At 27.1% G+C, this 21,464-nt stretch overlaps 4 protein-coding genes across 5 annotated transcripts; 2 read left to right on the forward strand and 2 right to left on the reverse strand.

Moving 5' to 3' along the window:
• The first annotated feature begins 1,494 nt into the window (after positions 1–1,494).
• Positions 1,495–3,547, forward strand: LOC112602007 (pleckstrin homology domain-containing family F member 2). Its single transcript, XM_025349917.1, has 8 exons — positions 1,495–1,981; positions 2,062–2,126; positions 2,243–2,380; positions 2,441–2,504; positions 2,595–2,827; positions 2,898–3,066; positions 3,137–3,222; positions 3,286–3,547. Exons 1-8 carry the CDS (start codon positions 1,966–1,968, stop codon positions 3,298–3,300), a joined length of 786 nt encoding a protein of 261 aa, XP_025205702.1. The 5' UTR covers positions 1,495–1,965; the 3' UTR covers positions 3,301–3,547.
• A 413-nt stretch (positions 3,548–3,960) lies between these two features.
• Positions 3,961–6,491, reverse strand: LOC112602000. The gene is made up of 2 exons (XM_025349911.1): positions 5,492–6,491; positions 3,961–4,176 (listed from the first exon to the last, which is right to left on the reverse strand). Exons 1-2 carry the CDS (start codon positions 6,408–6,410, stop codon positions 4,004–4,006), a joined length of 1,092 nt encoding a protein of 363 aa, XP_025205696.1. The 5' UTR covers positions 6,411–6,491; the 3' UTR covers positions 3,961–4,003.
• A 329-nt stretch (positions 6,492–6,820) lies between these two features.
• On the forward strand, positions 6,821–13,012 carry LOC112601967. Of its 2 annotated transcripts, XM_025349868.1 has the most exons (22): positions 6,821–6,907; positions 6,992–7,072; positions 7,145–7,210; positions 7,506–7,846; positions 7,935–8,097; positions 8,182–8,461; positions 8,541–8,678; positions 8,740–8,830; positions 8,927–9,200; positions 9,913–10,124; positions 10,191–10,385; positions 10,459–10,584; positions 10,637–10,767; positions 10,856–10,981; positions 11,042–11,352; positions 11,421–11,562; positions 11,644–11,777; positions 11,834–12,024; positions 12,093–12,228; positions 12,344–12,502; positions 12,575–12,748; positions 12,921–13,012. In XM_025349868.1, the coding sequence occupies exons 2-21, from the start codon at positions 7,010–7,012 to the stop codon at positions 12,725–12,727; spliced, it is 3,432 nt and encodes a 1,143-aa protein (XP_025205653.1). In that variant the 5' UTR covers positions 6,821–6,907; positions 6,992–7,009; the 3' UTR covers positions 12,728–12,748; positions 12,921–13,012. The 2 variants fall into 2 exon arrangements, with proteins under 2 accessions (XP_025205653.1, XP_025205654.1); XM_025349869.1 differs by lacking the exons at positions 6,821–6,907; positions 6,992–7,072; positions 7,145–7,210 and having other exon boundaries at positions 7,554–7,633; positions 7,702–7,846.
• On the reverse strand, positions 12,664–16,717 carry LOC112601968 (UDP-glucose 4-epimerase-like). The gene is made up of 6 exons (XM_025349870.1): positions 16,200–16,717; positions 13,879–14,169; positions 13,559–13,739; positions 13,395–13,483; positions 12,907–13,099; positions 12,664–12,845 (listed from the first exon to the last, which is right to left on the reverse strand). Exons 1-6 carry the CDS (start codon positions 16,437–16,439, stop codon positions 12,754–12,756), a joined length of 1,086 nt encoding a protein of 361 aa, XP_025205655.1. The 5' UTR covers positions 16,440–16,717; the 3' UTR covers positions 12,664–12,753.
• Between the last annotated feature and the right edge of the window lie 4,747 nt (positions 16,718–21,464).

The raw sequence follows: 21,464 nt of genomic DNA on the forward strand, positions 1-21,464 counted from the left end.
TGACCTAAATTCAAAAAAAAAAATGATGTTTTATATAGTAAACATTTCAATAATTTTTTATCTCTCATTTATGATTAAATTTAAACATTTTGAGTATTTTTTTTTTTCAGAACACGTCTTTAGTTTACAGCGTTATAAGTTTTTTTTTTATTACATAGGTACTGTGTGAATATGATCATTTGTTTATACGACTTGCCAGAAAAAACGCGATAAAATTATAATGAATTTCCGTTAAACGGGTTCCTATGTATTCTCACACATGATGCGATAAAAAAAAAACCGACTAATACTGGTGTTGATTATTACCTTGTCATTGATTAGTTCATACTAAATAAATAAAAGCTAATACTCAATACCAACCATAGGCGCTGTAAAACAGTGAAATAGATTCGCAGTATAAAAAACAGATTAGATTTAAATATTTAATTAATTCTGTTTCATAAGTAATTTATTATTGATCAAAATATTTTGAACATATCCGTTTTGTATTTATAGTAAATAATAATAATAATAATATATGTAGCGACTAGTGGTGAATGTTTCAAGTATTTTTTGAATTACAACAAGAATTTCAACAAAATAACTAGGTAGGCATTAAATGGTTATCGTTAAAATTTGAGCTCGAAATGTCAATAAAAATAATCGTGCATAATACCTAATGTGTGGATAAATTTTAATATTACAAGTTGGTTGCTGTAATAACAACCATTATGAAGAGCTTTCAAGTCTTGGCTATTTAAATTGAACATTTTATAAATTAAGTAGGTTTTATTAGTAGGAATAATACTATTAATACCAATGACACTTTATAATAATTAATCGTGCCTTTAGGTCAGGTACTCCTGAGACTAACTGCGTTTTGGACTCCTGGCCGATAGACGATAACACATTAGCATAATAATATTATCTTCGAATACGATACCTACGCAATACGCACACCGCGCTGAAGAATGAAAATGCAGTATACCTACTTGAAACTGCATAGTGCATAGTGCATACTCGTATTATCTACTGCGTACAACAGCGCATACGATAAGAGTACTTAGGCCAATAATACAATTTATTATTATTAGGCGCCTATTGCATAATATCGTACACACGGACTAGCTAGAATTACACGAAAAACGGTCAACCCCTATTTGTGTTAGACAATATTATTAGGTAGGTACCTATAGGCTATATTATTGCGTGTAGTTCGTATGACTACGAATTTTTTGTCAACGTTTTATAAAATTGTGTCCGATAAAAACGGCTTGTCACTCATGTTATGTTGAACATTTAATAGTTTGCAAAGTACATAAATCAAAATGGTTATTAAATAGATACCTGTGTTATTATAAGTGAGCAAACAATCAAAAAAGTATTCTCTAGACAGATAACGACTTGTCAATATTTACCTACTTTGATCTCATAATCAGCTACAATATTAATAACACACAAACATTGAAATATAGAATATCCGGCTGTATACGATAAACATAAATATAAAAATCATTTATTTTTTAAATCCAATCATTCATAAGAAATTGGTACGTTTCGTCGGTGTACATACTTATTATAGTGTCAACAGTGATTGTAAATTTTTAACTTTAAAGTTGTAACATAGCGATTGTGTAAAAGCATAATACGATAATATAATGTTAATGTTATAAAATTATGTGTAGAACTGTAGAATACAAAATAATGAAACGACAATGACGTCAAAATGATAAGAATTTGATAAATATTGTGATGTGATTGTGAGTTATGACACGGACTTTATTGTTTTCAAAATCGTTAACTGGCTAGGACTGTTAGGAAGTAACAAGTATAAGTTTTTTTTTTTTTTTTTTGTTGAAATTACTTCCTTTTATAGTAACTGCTGTAGACCTTGAATAGTATTAATTTATTATTATATTACTAATTATCTGTTATCATATTGGCTATTTTAACCCATACAGTAGATTGCAAAATAGTGTTCAAACAATGGTGGACCGATTAGGTGAGTAATACTTATTTTATTTCATCTTTTATTTTAAAATCAACTTATATGTGTGTGTAAATAAATATTTGAACTTTCAGTAAACAGTGAGGCAAATGCTCGTCGCATTACTATGGTCGAAAGTTGTTTTGGTAGCTCAGGACAAGTAAGTTAAATCCCTACTAGTGAGTGTTTGAAAAAATTACATTTTGACAATAAAATTACTCATATTTAATTATGTTATTGTATTTTACTGATACATTTCTGCATTTATCATTGCAGCCTCTAGCCGTTCCTGGGCGTGTATTAGTTGGTGAAGGTGTACTGACAAAAATTTGTCGAAAAAAACCAAAACCTAGACAATTCTTTTTATTCAATGACATTCTAGTGTATGGAAATATACTTATTAATAAAAAAAAAAGTAAATACCATTGTTAACAGTGTTGTTACTATTTACTGAAGTCCATAAATTTTTTTTAGTACAACAAGCAGCATGTTATACCATTAGAAGAAGTAAAATTGGAATCTTTACAAGACGAAGGGCGTAAGTTACAAAATCAATTACTAAGGATTACTCAATAAATTACTATTGACATATTAAAAAAAAAGTATCATTGTGTATCTTAATGTTAAGAGTTAAGAAACGGTTGGTTGATTCGGACAGCATCTAAGTCATTTGCTGTCTATGCGGCCACTTCAACAGAAAAACAAGAATGGATGGCACACATTAATAAATGTATTGAAGATCTGTTAAGAAAAAGTGGTAAAAAAGCTGTAGAAGTCCATGCTGCAGTATGGGTTCCAGATTCTGAAGCCAATGTTTGCATGCATTGTAAAAAGACTCAATTTACAGTCCTCAATCGAAGAGTAATGGCACATGAAAAAATTATAAATATTAAACACTTTTTGAAATTGTAATTTTTTTATTGAATTTCAGCATCATTGTCGTAACTGTGGTACTGTAGTGTGTGGCCCATGTTCTAGTAAACGATTTTTATTACCAAATCAATCAACTAAACAATTACGCGTCTGCTTAAATTGTTTTGATAAACTATCTAGAGATAAGGCACAACAAAATAGTACTAACCTAAACTATCTCAGAAACTGTAAGTTTTTATTATAATTTAACTTGCTGAAAATATTTTTATTTTTTCAATAATTAATTCTGGTTTATAGCCTTAAAAGATCGTAGTGAATCTTCTGGTGATGATGATTCTGATGATGATGATAATTTTGTCCCATCTACTACAACACCAGAGCAAGTATGTACTTAATAAAATTAGTATTTTTTACTTACTTACAATACATGTTTGTTTAATTTACAGCCGAAGTTTTACTGATTTTACCATCTACATGAGTACTTTCTTTGCTTAACTAACATTTTCTATGAAATTGTTATTCATGGAATCATTTAATTTGACAAGAGTTTATCATAATTGTTTATATACTAGTAAAAACATGTACTATTTAACCTCATCAAATAATTCAAACTTAAACTATAGATCTATTATTTTATATAATGTGTAAAATCCGAATTATGTATTTGTGATACCTTGTTAATAGTATTGTTAAGTTGTTCTTATCAATATTAATTTATTCAATATCTAGTTAATATTAAATATTAGTCTATTATATTAATTTTTCAAAGTATTCTTTTTTGATAATAATTTATTTTTATAATAAAAAAGACCAAATAAAATTATTCATTTGGGTCATTATGTTTAAGAATTTATACATAAGTCAATTTTTAATGTTTGAATGGGATGGATTTATTTTTATTACATTTTAATTATAACTATTAATTATTATCACTTTTTCTAACTTGTTTTTTATGTATATTTTCTATATTTAAATTACCAGCTGTTATTAAAAAAAACTCCCCTGAAGAATTTAACAATCACAGTATTACAGTTAGTGTTACCATTTTAAATATTGTTTTTTATTATCAATATTATTTAACATAACTAGCATAATATAAAATACAAAGCAATATATAACAATTTGGTTTTGAAAAAAAATTGTATTGACAAATATTAAACTAATTTAAAACATAAGTTTAAATATAGTCGCAGTCACTTCCTTGTTGATTTTTTGTTGATGTTTGTTGTTGAACACCAAATTAATTAAACGTGATTGCTGTGCTTCTGTTAATGGTACATTGAATTCAATGGAGTGTTTCATAATTTCTTTGCATTGGCTAACATTTCCTAATGTGTCTAAAATATAAATAAAAACTTATAAATATTTTTTTGAATCAATACTGACTGAATAATAATATTTAAATTGTCAAGTACAAAAACTATTCTAATACTATTCAAATAATATGCTTGTATAAACATGTATAATTATAATTAATGTTTTTTTTTTTTTTTCATGAAAATTTATTTGTTTTTAAAATAAAATATTTTTGAATTAAATTGTTGTTATTTTGTGTAATGAAAACTACAATATTTAAGTAAATTCATAAGTATAGTGGTCAAACTTTACACCAAAACACAAAACACACTACTCTAATAAAAATACAAATTAATTTAATAAGCGCTTCTTATTTATTTCAATCTTTAAATTAACATTTGTTTAAGCAAACAAAATATTATATTATCAATAGAAATATAAGTATATTCTATTAATTCGAACTTTTTTTTAGTACACTTGTATTTTTAATATCATTGATGTTCACTAATATACCCAACATAGGTCTCATCGTTATCATAACATAATTATGAGTAATAACTGATGACTCATCGGCCATTGCACAGTTATCATTCATAACAACCTCATAGTTAACATAATTAAAGTAATTTTATGAAAGTAACATATATAATGACTAAATATTTATTTATATTGGTACGTTTGTCTTAATATTAATGAAATAATTTGGGGGGGGGGGGGGAGACAAGCAGTAAAAATTACATATTTCACCTATGGCCTATAAATAGCCTTTAGAAGAATCATATTTTATTGTTATTAATTAGTATATTTTTTTATTACTAATAAAATTTTTTATTAAACCAAATGCTTATTTGCATTTTGTTTTAAATAGCATCAATATATTAATATTATCAGGTTAATTGTTATATATACAATTTATGGTATATCGATTAATTACCATTCAAGCTAACACAAAAAAGTGAATATGCCTTTCTCACTACAAACCTAAAATGTTATGAAAAAGTATATTATTGTACTTTAATATGTAATTATAAGTTGTAATTTGTAACTAAATTAATGAATTCGTTTGCTTAGTAGGTTACAAAATATTTTCCTGAGTTTAAATTATATTTACCATGTCCCTATTAGATACACATGACACTTTTCATCAAAGATTCCAATATATCAATTAAGATACACACAAGATTATTAGAAAAACAGCAGTGTACCAAAAATAGTACACATAGCTCCCGCCTCCCTTCCCAGATAATATACCAAAAACTAATGTAGCTGTTAACCTGTTGTTCAGTACTTAATAAATAATTGGTAGATAAAATGTCAATAAAAAATATGTATTAACTATAAATATAATATACTCACAATAATACTCAAATAGATAACTTAAATTCCATTGATAAGGTTCCATTCGTTTATGCTTTAACAGAACTATCAATATTTTTTGAACATAATTAATTTTATGTGTTTTTAATAACTTTCTTGTAAGAGCTAGTGAAAGGTATTGGATATTTTCTATTAAATTAGTATTTTGTTCTAATAACTTTTCAGCTTCTAGATTGTCATTAAATAATTCACTTAAAAATAAATACTTCCACAGGATGGACATTGGATGATAATCTCCAAATTTGATAACTATCAAGTTGACAAATTTTGAAACCATAACTACTGATGCAGCGCCGTGTGATGTGACTATAGTATGAATAATAGGTTCTAATATATAATTAACTTTTGCAGACTCTATAGAGTAGAATGATTCAAAAATTTTAAACATGCTATACAAATCACCATTTGTCCAATATGCTTCAGCAAAATTCATTTGTAATTCAGATTCCTCAATACAATTACCATACTTTTTGTTGAGTCTATCAATTAATATTAAGCCATTAATTTTTCCACGTCTGGCCATTGTAAACCTGAATTGATTTAATGCACTTACAGTGACTTGGGAATAACCATCAAGGCATTGCTGTAGATATGTAGTCAGATAGTCTGGATCATCACAGAGTTCAAATATAGAACGTGATTTAATTTTTGATAATTTATGGTTTGTGCAGACATAATTTTCTGATTTCCATTTCATCATATTTTCCAAAACAAGACTGTTAGTAAATGCATCTAATGCATCATGATGGTACTTGCAAGTAGAATTTTCCAATTTGTGTACTTTGTCTTCGACAGCAAATGTGTTTTTATTTGAGGTCAAATTTAAATATACTAAGCTTTTTGATGTTCCACATTTTAAACAAATATTAAAAGGTAACATATACCGCAATTTAAACATCTAACCGTTAAATTAAAGTTTTAGTACAATATTATAGTACCTATGTACTTGAGAGATTTTTAAAAAATATCTAGGTATTTACACAAGATCAGTTTTAGAAAAAAAAACCTTATATAAAGTTAACAAAGGTAAATTAAATAAAATAAGTATGAACATTAAACATAATTCTTAATGCTATTTACTTAAACAATTAATTAAAAATCATTAAAAAAAATATACTAATATTAGGTAACTTCTATTTACAATTTTATTTTCTAAGTACTTATCAGATTTATCAGACTATCAGATGTGATTATTATCAAACACGCGGTATCTGGGTTATGGCAGTTATTCTGTAGTTGTGATACCGTTGTTAAATGTTGACAGTCTGATACTTGATTACAGTTGATTATTACTTATTACTTATTAGCATAGATACCTAAAATATTTAAGTATTTTAAATTTTTATTGTACTTGAGATATCACTCGTGTCAGTATTCCTTTGCCACTTGTGAGCTGTAAATAATTGTTGATATTTTGTTATTTACTAATTATTTTACAACATTTATACCCAAGTAGTGTACAAATTTGTTTTGTTGTAGTATATAAAATATTTTACGATGGACACTTTAGCTGAGATCAAACGAAAAATAGATTCTGGAAATACAATTTCAGTAGCTGCTGTAAATATAATTCAATGGTCATTGTTTATTAGATTTAAATACCTATTTAATTCAAATTGTATTCGTTTTTAGGCAATGGACAACCTAGTTAATATGATTAAGTCTAAAATCAAAGGAAACCGTTCAGACATGACAAATGTAATTATTCATTTTTATTTTATTTCTTGTTCTATTCTTAGTAATGTACCATAATTTTGTCTAATTGTATACATTAATACTGATGTTACAAGCTTAATATACAGGTGACTCTTAGTAACTTAAAAATTCAAAGGATTTAAAAAATTGCAATATTAAAAACTTCAAGATAACACCTTTTAAAAATATAGCATTTAAATTAAATTCACTCATATTGGTGTTATTTAATTTTGAGTTATCGAGAGTTGAATGTGTTTTATAAATTTAATTAATTAAAAACAATAATAATTTATTATAGATTCCTGAAATGTTACTCCTTCAAGAATATTGTTGTAACCAAAATCCGATCGTTAGTACTACAGCATTACGAGCTTTATGTACATTTATGATGTCTAATAACTATCAAAACCAATTGTTAATCGACTGGTTAGTTGTCCTAAATCCTCAAATTAAATGTAAAACTGGATTTATACAAGAAATATTTGAATTAATAGTTTTTGGGTTGAAAAGCAAAGACATTAACAACAATAAGATCAACATTTTGGTTGACATTTTAATAAAAATAATGGATGAAAGTATTGAAGAATGGCATGTAATTTTGTTTCATATGAAAATATGTACACATTTTGATGATCACGAGTAATAAATTATTTTAATTAATTAGGTTTATTAATAATTATATGTATATTAAAGTAAATCTTATCATGAATTTAAATTAATGTTTTAGGTTTGTAACAGACTGGTTAAATGTTACAAAACGATTATTTAAATTTATTTTTTTGTCTCAAACATCATCAAATCATCGTATTATGTTTGTCAGACTATTTGTTGAAATACTCAACTATGCATCTGATTATGATTTATTATTTGAAATTTATTCTTGGTTACAGGTAAAATGATATATCAATATTGAATTTATTATTTTATATATTATTATATTTTTTATTATGATTTGTGATGATTATGTGTTACAGATTGATAATCTGGATGATATTCTATTTTTGTACAATATTTTAGAAGAATTTTGTGTCACAATTCCGGATACTCTACATACAATAAAATACAATTTATGTTTGTGTGTAATTCAAACATCAATTCAACTTATTTCACGCGGTTTTGATCCAACTTCCATGTTTCAACGTTTGAATAGTCTTTTAATGTTATGTCCATGTACATCTGATATTTTATTACTGTGTTGTTCCAGAACTCTAAGTGTATGCTCTTCAAAATTTGTACACAAAACTATCGATTTTTGTAATAAATATTTTTTTTTTTTTTTTAAGTTTCTCAATAATTTTTATTTTACTTACAATTTTGGTTATTATTTTTTTAGGCTTGAATGTTGTTCAAAAGTATGGGTGTCATAAAATAATTGCACAGACTGTTGTTGCAAGCATTTTGCAATGGAATCGTACAAAATTAATTGATACTGAAAAAATGTCTATAATGTTGTCAACTTTTAACTCTGATAGTATGATATTTTAGTTAAGATTTTATGAAAATATGTTTATCTTATATATTTATATTTTTAGCTGCTACAACCAAGTTATGCACTAATAATCATGAGTTATATCCATTTTTATCAAGTGATTCGATTTTAATGACATCATATTCATTGATTAAGTAAGACACTTTATTAGCATATTTATGTAACTGTGGTTAAAATATATTAGAATTTATTGTGTAAACTAACTTACTATTCATTTTTTGATTTTTCAGACTATGTCCAGAATTTAGTAACAAGCAGTTTACCTCTAAATGGTTGTCCAATATTAATCATACCAGTGATTTATTAAATGATATTCAGTTTAATTTTTATTTGGCTGGTCTTTACTTAAGTAAAATCTGTGATCGCTCTCAACAACAGACTATATTAAAATTATTAAATAAACATTATTTGTTGCCATTAATTTCATATTCTGTAGATCTAGAAATAAGTCATTATGGTCGATTTGATTTAATGAAAGTCATACCTACAGCAGCCTGTATACCGGTTAGTTTATTATTTTTGTTTAGAAATAATAAATACATTTATATTTAATTAGATCCTTACACTAAAATAAATCTACTTCAAATAGCTAATAATTTTACCAATAAAAATCTTTAAATAGAAAAAAAAATCAATATCAAAATTTAATTTTCTATTAAGTTTCCAATTTTATGAAACTTAGAATTGATCAAAGACATAATTTTAATTGCTTTTAATCATTTAAATTTTTTTTTTTTGTAATTGTAACAGTACTTTTAAAAGAGTTATTCATTAAAACAAGCACTGGAAACACTTAACTATGCAGAATTTAGTGTTGTTTTTTTTTATGTACCTTTTTTTGTTTCATTGCAATTTAGTATAAATACTAATCATTATAAGAGATCACGATAAATTCAAAATTTAATTTGAGTGTTGTTGGTCTGATGAAAAATCTATTACATTTGCTTGAGACAATTTTTAAGTAAATGATTCCTATTTAATAATTATGGTTGATTTCAAATCCCTGATTAAAATATATGTTTTTTCTAAGTCTAAAATACCTACTATTTAAATTATATTTATTTTCAGCAGTATACAACTATAGCGTACTATGTATAATAATTCTAATCATTTTTTTTTTTCTAAAACATTTTCTTGCAAATCAATTTTTCTAAGACATTGTGCAGTGTCTTCTTAATTTTTCACTTATATATTAATTTTATTTTATCTTTTTTAGGAAAACATTTCATTAATAATTAGTTTTATTAAACGTTTTGAAAATAGCAACGATGAAACACTGAAGAAATTTAGTATTGATATGTATTATGATCTATGGATAACAGAAGTTAGATGTTACAGATTTTTATTGTATTGTTTATCAAAAGATAAACCAGGATGGCAATGGAATGTTGTTAAGTCATATACTATTAGAAAAATGGTCAAATCAAAGTAATAATAACACTAAAAATAAACATAGAATAAATATTAACTGTAAAAATTATATTTTATTTTTAGTCCTAATTCAGATTTAGTATCTGTTTTAAAACAAATGCTTGGATTTTACATAAAACACTCTATGTATTTGCCAATGAAATTAACGTTTGAATCTTTAGTAGATTTGTGTATAGCTGAGTACATAAATCCAGAATCTCTTAAAAATATGATTGATAAAACAATTTTAGACATTCACCACCCTTGTGTTATACCTAGGTATGATAGAGTAAAATTAAATAAAAAGCATAAAAAAAAAAAATGTATGATGATTAATTTTTATTTTGTATAGCTATTGTAATTTATTGATGGTTTCATCTAATCAAACAACAGAAAATGAAAAACGCAATGATTTTTTTCAAAAGTTATGGTCTATGGTATTACACTCCAATGATAATACCGTTAAATGTGCTCTTAAGTAAGTTTAAATTCCTCAAACCTTTATATAATTTTTAATTTTAATGTTTTAGGTCTTTGTCTGGCACAGATTTAGAAATCATGCCTTTCAATGTTTTACCAAAAATATTTCGAAGTTATCCAAAAGTTGTAACACAGTTAGAGGATTCAGACAAATTAGATTTATTTAATGGACCTATACCTGGTAATGGTGTTATTTATTTATTTTTTTGTTAGCTATTCAATCAATTGTTCTTTCTTTTTAATTAATAAAATATTTGCTGTTAATATAGGCGAGTGTTGGGTAAAATTTCTGCAAAATATTAACAAAAAATTTATTAATGAAGCTCAAATGATGTTATCAATTTGGCTTGGACAAGAATTGGAAAAAAATGTCATAATAAGAGTCCAATCAGACAGTTAGTGTTATAATGAAATATTATTATTTGGTATGGTTTTAATTAAATTTTAATTTACAGATGAACCAAAAAATTTAAAACACCTTTCTGATCATAGCATTGCTCGAGGATTAATGTCATTCATTGTTCCAAAACGAAAACAAATGTTGGATGTTGATGAAGATACCAAAGTGGCTTGTTTAGCTGTTATTAATGGTGCTGATAAACCAATGTATCCATTTGATTGGGGATTTTTAGAAAAATATGTGATTGAAGGGCCCAATAGTAAGCTTTGGAAAGAGTCAGTTATATTAATTGCTAAGCAATCAATAAAATCTACTTCGGCATTTCGACTGCTACACAAATGCTATGATCATCACTCAAATTTTGATGTAAAATTCATGCTCTCAAATATGTGTTTAGTAACTTACTTATAAATCATATTACATATTTTTTTCAGACAAATCAAATTAAATTACTGATTACAGTATTATATAAAGTTTCCAATATTATTTTTCATGATTTACAAAAGCAATTTGTGACAAATGTAGTTAATGAAATTTTAAATAACATACATGAAATACATTCTAACAACAATTTAGGTATAGTTACTATTATTTTAAATAAATAATTAATTTTATTTTTTGCATTTTATTGTATTTTTAATATTTTTAATTTCATAGATGTTGACTTGCTATGTCATATTTTATCAGAATTTAAACAAATATTACAAAGCCCTCAAACAAATATGGAAAATGTACACTTTATTTGCAATATTTTACAAAATATCTGGTGTACAATAAATTTGAAAAATAAGGTTTGTCAGTGTATCTAAAAAATAAGATCCAAAATATTTATGTTGATTAATTATAGGAAATACTTTATGCATTCCTTGGTTGCTGCTTATCTATGTCAACTGAAATACTGAAAAATTTAAGACCGTACCCAGTTCAAGAATCAATGCTGCTAAAATTTGTAATTCTTTGCAGTGCACAGAATTTTATTTCTAGTAACTCATCATTTGATCCACTGAATGAATGTATTCAAGCATGCAATCAGTTCAAGTAAAGTAGTTTTTTCATTAACAGCCACATTAGATCTATTTAAAGTCATAATTTTTTTATTTTTTTAGAAATTATCAATTTTTATGTGATACAGTTATTGAAGTCTTTAAACACAAAATGTTCATTCCATATCACAATGAGTTTATAACTAATTTCATGATTTATTTAACCAGTTTCATAAAGAAAACAAACTCCTTTACAAATGTTGGTATTGTTAACTTATTAAAAATGTTTTATTTATTATTTATTTTTGTGGTATTTTTATATTTTATGTATAACAAAAAATCCTATTCATATAGCTTTAAAATGTTTATTTCAGGATTTATTTGATGTATTGTGTTCAATTTTCATTAATCTCATTATCTTATTATCAGGATATGACACTTTAAGTTTCACTAATAACAAAAAACTTAATTGTTTAAACAGGAAAACAGTTTTTCCTGTTGCTTTAGCAACATACTCTAAAAATACATCACAGGTAAGAATAATATTTGTTCAACTTGTTTTTGTTTTTTTTTTTTTTTTTTTTGTTAAAAATAATTCTTTATAGTCTTCTAGGATTATTGATTGGCTTAAAACTATGATAGCCACTTCATCTTTGCCTGAAGAATATTCTAAATTATTCTACTGTTGTTTAGCTGCATTTAAAAATGACAAATTTTTATTAGTATGGGCAAACAAAAAAAAAATCATATTACACTGACTATCATTCTAAACACTAAAGGTAATTTAATGTCCTTTTGTTTTACCATTCATACTTGCTATATCATTTGACTTGTAACCATTTGGATTCATGGTTTGCCATTTCCAAAAGTCTTTGCCTAAAATGTATGATATGTATATTATAAATATCTTATTTGATAACATTCTGTATTGACTTACACATATCTTCTAAGGTATATTTAGCTGTCCAACCAAGATCAAATTTTGCAAGATCACAATTGGCATACATTGTTTCTATGTCACCTTCACGGCGTGCTTCAATTGTATATGGTACTTTGACACCTGTTACTTTTTCAAAGGTTTTTACAAAATCCAATACAGAAGTTCCTTGTCCACTTCCTAAGTTATAAACCTATAATCATTATTATAAATTAACATATAATAAATACATTTCAATAAATTATACATTTTTATCTTTGATTGTGATGATATCGTTATTCGTTTATAATTATTTTTCCCTGTATTAAGATTTATATTTTTCTATTAGGTGCCTTTAAAAAAATATTTGAAAATTCATATTATATTTTGTAAAAATCCAATTTAATAACACATTTATGATCCTATTGTGTAAATTTGTATGTATCAAACAAGAAATTGTGTAGATAGTGTGAATGTCTTATAAAAAAAATAACCATAATAATAATAACCTGTAAATGTGCATGCTTTGATTGTAATTTTTTTAAAGCTGCCACATGTCCTTCGGCCAAGTCCATTACATGAACATAATCTCTTATACCTGTAAACAGAAGAATTGATGAAAAACTAATAACAGCACATTGTCGTTATACAACGTGTAAATAATATTATGTACCGGTGCCGTCAGGGGTTGCATAATCTCCACCGTAGATTGACAGCTTGGGTTTCTTGCCCAACGCTACTTGCGCTATGTATGGCATTAAGTTTGAAAAGTTTGTCGTTGGGCCTTCTCCGATCAATCCCGACGAATGAGCTCCTACTGGATTAAAGTACCTCAGGCTCACGATGTTCCATTTCTTTTTACATAGAACAGAAAACAAATCGAGACGTTTCATTCATGACGAAAAAAACAACATGACTCGAACTATTTGTATATTACGTGGATGCTTTTAAAATCAAGTTGTTATTGGTATTATTTGATAAGTAGGTATTTACTTGTTCTGAGTTAACGACATCTTTAAGTATTTCTTCGATGAAATATTTCGTGCGGCCATACACATTAGTGACGTTGCCAATTGGATGACTTTCAGTTATGGGCAAAAACGACGGGTTCCCGTAAACGGTACAGGAGCTAGAGAACACTAGCTGGTAACACCCGTGAGAGGCCATCACTTCCAGAAGATTCATTGCGCCTATTATGTTATTCTTGTAATACATAAGTGGTTGTTTCATTGATTCACCGACCGATTTCACTGCAGCAAAGTGTATAACACAGTCGAATGTATGCTATAACACCGATTAACAATGATTACACAATAACCATGGTGTAATAATAAAATAATAAAAAAGTAGATAGATTTTGTTTAATGTAAATAAAAGTCCCGGAACTCCATGCAATAAGACACTGCGCCCCACAAAGGTAGGTTAGGGTTAAAATTAATAAAATAGGTATATAACACATGATATGTAAGTAAATTTGTCTTATAGGCACGTGTACGCATTTGGTGGTCATCTGGGGATCGCCCCCCCCCCCCAACATTGTTTTCTAAAATCTTAAAAATAATTATAATATTTTTTTTCTTACGCAAATTGTCCAAAATTCCAGAGAAAAGTACTATCTGAATACAGAATATGCTCTTACTAGTTACGAATGTTTTGACGGAACCAAAAATATTTGATACGTAGTATTTACGTGAACGGCAATAACTGCAGATTGTAATTAATTTCAAAATAAATTATAACAACCGGAGTTTTTGCTTACGTTATATGCTTAATTTTAATCCAAAAATTTCAACTTTGAAATGTAAGCGCTTATCAAGTAAAACCTTCAAGTGTTTATAATATTTTTAAATTGTTTTATGAAAATAACTTTGGAGTAACATTATATCGCCTAACTATTCAGTCTTGAAGATATTTCAGTCAAAAATGTTACGCAGTTTTAAATACAACAATAAAATATACTGCTCTAAAGCTTCAAAGTTTTCAAATGTTCAGTTTTAATTGTTGTAACATAGGCCACAGCTCATATAGCTCTGTATAATTTTTGAATCATGTCGATTTGTTAATTCTGACACCCTGTTTAAAGTGTTAAGCATTAAATTTTTACTATTCCTGTGTTAATTTTTAAACAAAAACAAAATCAGTGCCTACTTATTTATAGTTAAATTGGTGGTAGGTAGGTACTCATATATTTATAATATTAATGCTTAACAGGCTCCGTCGTTCAATATTTTTCTGGATGTTAAATAAAAAAAAACATTTGTAATAAGTAATTAATATTTCGATTTATACATTAGTTATACAATAATTAATGTAAAGTAATACGAATTTGTGTTGGATCAAGTATGTTAATTATTTATATAGAATAGGTATTTATCGTTGGTGCGGGAAAGAGGTGCTTGTCAGCACTTGCATGTGTTTCGTATTCAACGTGTTTTTAATTGGATTTGCTTACTAGGAGATTACGTATTAAAAATGATTATATTTTTCAAATGTTTACACAAATAATACCTATATTAAATACCTTCATACGTTTCATATACACATTTTATACCATTAAAAAATATATCAATCTATTGACTATTCCCACAATAATTTTAGTATTTAATAGTAAATTAAAATTTGTATTGCATTGGTGTTATTTTATTCAGCTATATTTTACTTAGTATTACATAAAAGCGAACCACGTTCAACCCAAGTGTACAGGTAGGTCATCGTCATTTAAGCATTCTTATAAATTTTACCATACATCATAGTTGCATCTACAATCTTCTTGATATATATATATACACCTAACCAAAGTTACATCTATTGCGATCTGCGTTACAATAATAATATTAAAATCATGATGAAATCATACTGGAAAATTAGATTGCTTTAAGTTCCGCGCTATATGATCATTATGAATTGATTATATTATTATATGTAATAAATATTACCGTTATAAACGAAGGGCATACTACCTATATCTAACTTCAGACCATTAGGTGACTATGGATAATAAAAAAATATACTTATAATTTCGTTTGTATCATTTAAGAGGACGATGTCATGCATAAAGAATAATACGATAACGTGTTTAAACCAAATTGACTCAGATATTTGTCCACCGCATACGGTACATCGTCGGACGAATGAACGACGATTTGGTTTTGTACGGGTAGTTTTAGACGTTTAGACCACGGCCGATTTGAGTGGCAGAAAACATATATAACTGTTAAATAACTGTTTCGCGTGTCGACAGATTTCCCGGAGCTAATAGTGCGACTCTAGAATATAACAGAAACGTATAATATAAAATCAACGGGGCAAAGTACTTTGTCAAAAATGTCGCCGAGCTGCTGGACGTCCAACAGGTCGCACTTGTAGAAAGTGATCTCCTTGCCGGTGATACAGCGAACCCGGTCCAAGCTAGCGGCGGTGTGCTCCTTGCCGACGCTGTTTGCGAAGTTGTCGATTGCCACCACATCGTAGCCGGCTTCCAGCAGCGACAGTACGCAATGGCTGCCGATGTATCCTGCGCCGCCCGTCACGAAAACCCTCTTGATGTCCACCATGGTACGTATCACGATTACGTATTTCTGCCTTACCTTAAGTAAACCGTGGGTTTGCAACGTTCCCGCGGAAGGATTTTGCGGATTTTCGCGGCGCGGTCGAGAGAACGGCACGAACGGTTGTCACGCGAATAACACTGCACATAGACGTATGCTCTTTACAATACCAATATTATTGTTTTTCTCGCGCGTGTTTGATATTATTACATTCGTTTTCGATCGGACGACCGAAAGAGGAGAGAGCGACCCGCTTCACGCACGTCGCACTGTAGAATGACGTATACGCGCCTAGCACACGTCGGTAAAATTTATAAATCCGAACACCGGATTCTATCGTCCTTGGCCTTGGACTCGTTCGGTCGGCGAAGAAGATCCGGACCGCAGTGGGGAAACGATTTATAATAATACATATATATGTGGTATACAGAGTGATTCTTTTTTTAAACGAATGTCGGTTATTTTATCCGTAAATATAAGACATGTTTTTTTTTTGAAAATTATACTTCTTACTAATAGTTATTTGAGGTTTTCTACTTTTTATTTTTTTTTCAATGGCGACATGCGTTTTTAATTTTACACAATAAGTTATAGGCCTATAAGTACTTAATTTGTTTAAATTACCTACCAGCTATTAGTGCTCCAACACTTCGTTGAGCACTAAATGGGAAATATAAAATATACAAATGCTTTTCACTAATTACACATAATATCAGTTTGGTATGTGATTTTTATGTATCAAAACTTATTATTTTACTTCGTTGTAAAAAGTTACAAATTTGAAAATTTGAATAATAATAATAAAATGATTGAAAACATTTTATTTAATAATAACTTTGTTAATAGACATTGTGTAAATAAAAATGTTTTCAAAAACGCATAAAAATATGACAATAAAATAATACCTAGTTCTTAATTTAAGAATTATTGTGTATATCGAGCAGGTTACACGTTTATAAGTAGATAGGTTTGTATGGTAGTATAAATGATATAGAACAGTTACCAACTACCTGTATAATGACGATTGACGATTTGTAAGTTGAACTCGAAACTGGTTTCCACTTTAAGCCACGAGATCATCGCACATAATTACTACCTACTTAATGTTGATGTAGCTAAATGATATAACTATACGTACATACGCGATGCATGCCATTTATTATTTATTATAATATAATATTTTTTACTTAGAAAACTATATTGGAATTCAGATGACATTTTCAACACAAAATAATAGCAGCATATTTATCAATGCTAGTATAATAGTATACTAGAATTACCTTCTAACTTGTCTTGCCATTACGTCAGTACCGTAATAATAAGAAGAATACATGCTCAACAGCAAATATAACATTTTTGGCAACTATAATAAATAAATATGTAAATTTATAATATTAAAAACTCCAATGTTGCCTATAAATTATAATTATATTTATTTGAACGTTGAAAAAAAATAAATATTTTTTGAGTATTATGTTGATTTATAATGGTGATCAAGTAAGCAAAAAATTATCCAGTTACATGATAAAATGACTAGAAGGAAATTATTGGTAAATTTAAGTTTTTTTTTTTTTTTATATAAGATAAGTAAATACGATACATTGAAAACATTTTGAAGTGGGTTGATTTGATGCGAGAATAATATAAAAAAAAGTCTAATAGACTTGAGGCGAATGAATAACATAGAATATAAAGAAAAAAAGCGTTAAAATTAATTGGAATTTTCGAATACTACACTGTCATTAATTTGAATTCATAAACTATTTTGAAATTAAGACAAGAATTTACAGAAGAACCTTAATGTATTTATGAAAAATATTATTTTGTAGCAACTTAAAACTTATTGTGATTTTCGCGTGTATAGCCACAACGCATAATATATTATGTAGGTAATAATATCATGTTGTGCATAGCAAATATTTAGGGAGTTTATGGGATTTGGAACTTAAACATAGTTATGCAATCGTACTATACTATATGTAATACTCGTATAAATATAATTGTCGAATGTCATTCTATTAATTATTAAAAAAAATAATTTATATCCTCTCTCTCAACGCCAACACTTACTGACCACCATTCGTTAACGATCAATACAAACAATCATAATATGCGAATCAAAAATATTAAAAAATAAAAATCATATATTTTTAATAAATGCGTTGACACGACGATAATTATATTACCTATATATTATGTTGTATAAAAAAATATTTTTTCGCCGTATGTACCTACAACACTATAATAATTACACGTCGTGTTGACAAAATAGATGCGTTATGAATTATGTAAATGGTTTTATTCAATTTATTCCATTTAATAAATATATCGATACGTGCATAGTCTACGATACAATATTATTAAAAAATATAGCTGGTAATATTTTAATCGTTTGAATTATGACGACCAGGAATCTACAATCGAGCCTGGTAGAACTCTGTTTTGCAAAATGTATGCGCGTGACCAGTGTTGAATTTATATCTAGATAAAATAATTATTGCACGTTATCTTTTGTAGACAGACAAGTGTTGGTTATTTATTAATATTATATTTTATTAGTTAATTATAAATCTATATTCTATGTTAAATTTCAACCCTTGAATAATTGAGTACCTACCTATATCAATTTATATTATGTACTATTGTCTTTGCGCCATAAAATTAACATACATAAAAAATACAAATATATAATCACATTAAATTATAATAACTCTGATTGGATAACATGTGAGCTGTATTTAATGGGTAATATTATATATATATAATAATATATTGAGGTAGGTTCCAAGACTCAATAATCTAGGTACGCCTGTTTTAATCGACTAATCTCATAATATCTTATACTTTTCCACGATGTGTGAATGAACAATTCTCTTATCATAGCTATAAAATCCTAAATATATGTTTTATTTTGTATATTTAAATGTCTTTTGATCATTGCACAATTATGTGGCTAGTGTCAAGATAATTTTGCACTCAAGACAACAACTTACAAGGTATTTTTGTTTTTAAAAATATGTAGTTTTAAAAAAAATTTATTATTGTAGTATTTTTATGATATATAACTTCTAAAATCTAGAATTGTATTATAATATTACTTCACAATTCAATGTATTACCAATCATAGTAAGAACCACATGTAAGTATTTTTTTTTTTATACAAATAAAATAAGTTTGAACAGATAAAAATTTATTAAATTATATAATATGACAGTGTTATGCTTAGTTTTGGAGATTTTTGTAGTTTATTTCATAACTTTAATCATTTACTATTTATAGAATACACAATTTCGTTGCACGATTACTCGTTTAACCATTAAACATTATTTTTTTAATAATTTATTAATATGAAATGGATATTAATAATTAAAGTATTATTTATTTTTAATGAAATTATGATATAAATATATTAGAATATACACAGAATTAAACCTTTAAAAATTGAAAATAAAATATGCGTTTATTTGATGATGTTACCGTAAAAATGAGAATTGATTTAACGTGTACACACCAAATTTAAACGGAAACTAATAGTCAGCTCAATTTAAGAAAATACTTATTTTTAAACGGAAACTAATTTGACAACTATCAATGCCGATTTAGGGCGGAGAGGCAAACAAGATAACTTGCCTCGGAAGTCTTGGTCGGTGGCGCCAAATTACCAAATAATAAGTAGATGTATTAACAGTTTTTATTCATTTAATGATGAATGTTATAATTTAAATCACAATCTTCATTATTTAATTTAAGGTATGGATATCTTCAATTCCCATACGGATTATTTGTGTGTATCAGCAATAAACAATTTTTCTATTCCTATTTTATGGGAGTACATTGTATTCTTATAGCATACCTAAAAATTACAAATCACGATAACTAGACGATACATGATGTTAAAAACCGATTAACAATACTAATAAACGAATTTTTCTAAGAACTGTAACAACTAACAAGTTTTTTTTTTTTTTTTTTTTTTTATTGAACTTAAACCCGGCAACTAGGGCCATTAGCTGTTTGTAGGGGTTATGATTATAGTAAGGGGTAAGGTTGGTACGGTAGGTTGTATTTTTACGATTGTTACGGTTGATAGCAAACACGTGTATGTGTGGCAAGGTTTTTAACCACTATGATCCCAAGTGGTCACCCATCCGGGAACTAGTAGCTATGGCCGTCACTTACTCTCAGTCGCATTCCGCGACTGGTAGCAGACAACGCGCCACACCAAGCCACAACTAACAAGTTATTAATATAGTTCTTTTCGAGACATTATCGACTCCTAACCGGAAACGGCATAAGTTTACAAAAAAATTTACAAATTAGTATTATGGATGAAATAAAAATTCATAAAAAGTTTTTATTCTACGTCCTGCACATTGCTTAAATTTGGTCAAAGTAAACGCAACAAAATTAATACTTGAATTAGAAACATTTTTTGAAGTAATACAAAAATTATTTTATTTCTTTTATTAGTTCCACCCAAAGATGATGGGATATTTTCATTATGTCTTATATTTATACGTATATTGAGTCTTATATCATTGTTTTTTTATAATTTTGAACATTTTTTTATTGTAAAATTTACAGGTTATGCATTTATTTTTATTTTAAGGTTTGTATTAATTCACATTTTTTCTAATCAAGTATCTACGGTTTTTTTCCTTTTCCCATTTTTTTCTTTTAGACAGTAACTGGTATGCAGTGGCATAATAGAGAAAGGCTGAATTATAAAAAAAATTGCTAATTTTATACTTTGCCCTGGATAAAAAAAAAATATGCTAGATTCCGGCCCTGACAACTACTGATGTTGGATTTCTTTTTTTAAAATAAATAGTAAGATGTACTTATTGACATATGTATAGGCAATATAACTACATGTCTGTAGTTATACAACACTATATTATAATATTATATTATAGGCTATTCATTAAAAATTAACAAAATCTCACAATTATCTTTTCGACGTTATAGTAATTATTTTTATTTTTACCTTTTATGCCGATGCTTACTTGGAAATACTATAAAAGATTCATG

The sequence above is a fragment of the Melanaphis sacchari genome, unplaced genomic scaffold (assembly GCF_002803265.2).
Source record: "Melanaphis sacchari strain LSU unplaced genomic scaffold, SCAv2.0 Contig80_pilon_pilon, whole genome shotgun sequence".
In the NCBI taxonomy this organism is placed as follows: domain Eukaryota; kingdom Metazoa; phylum Arthropoda; class Insecta; order Hemiptera; family Aphididae; genus Melanaphis; species Melanaphis sacchari.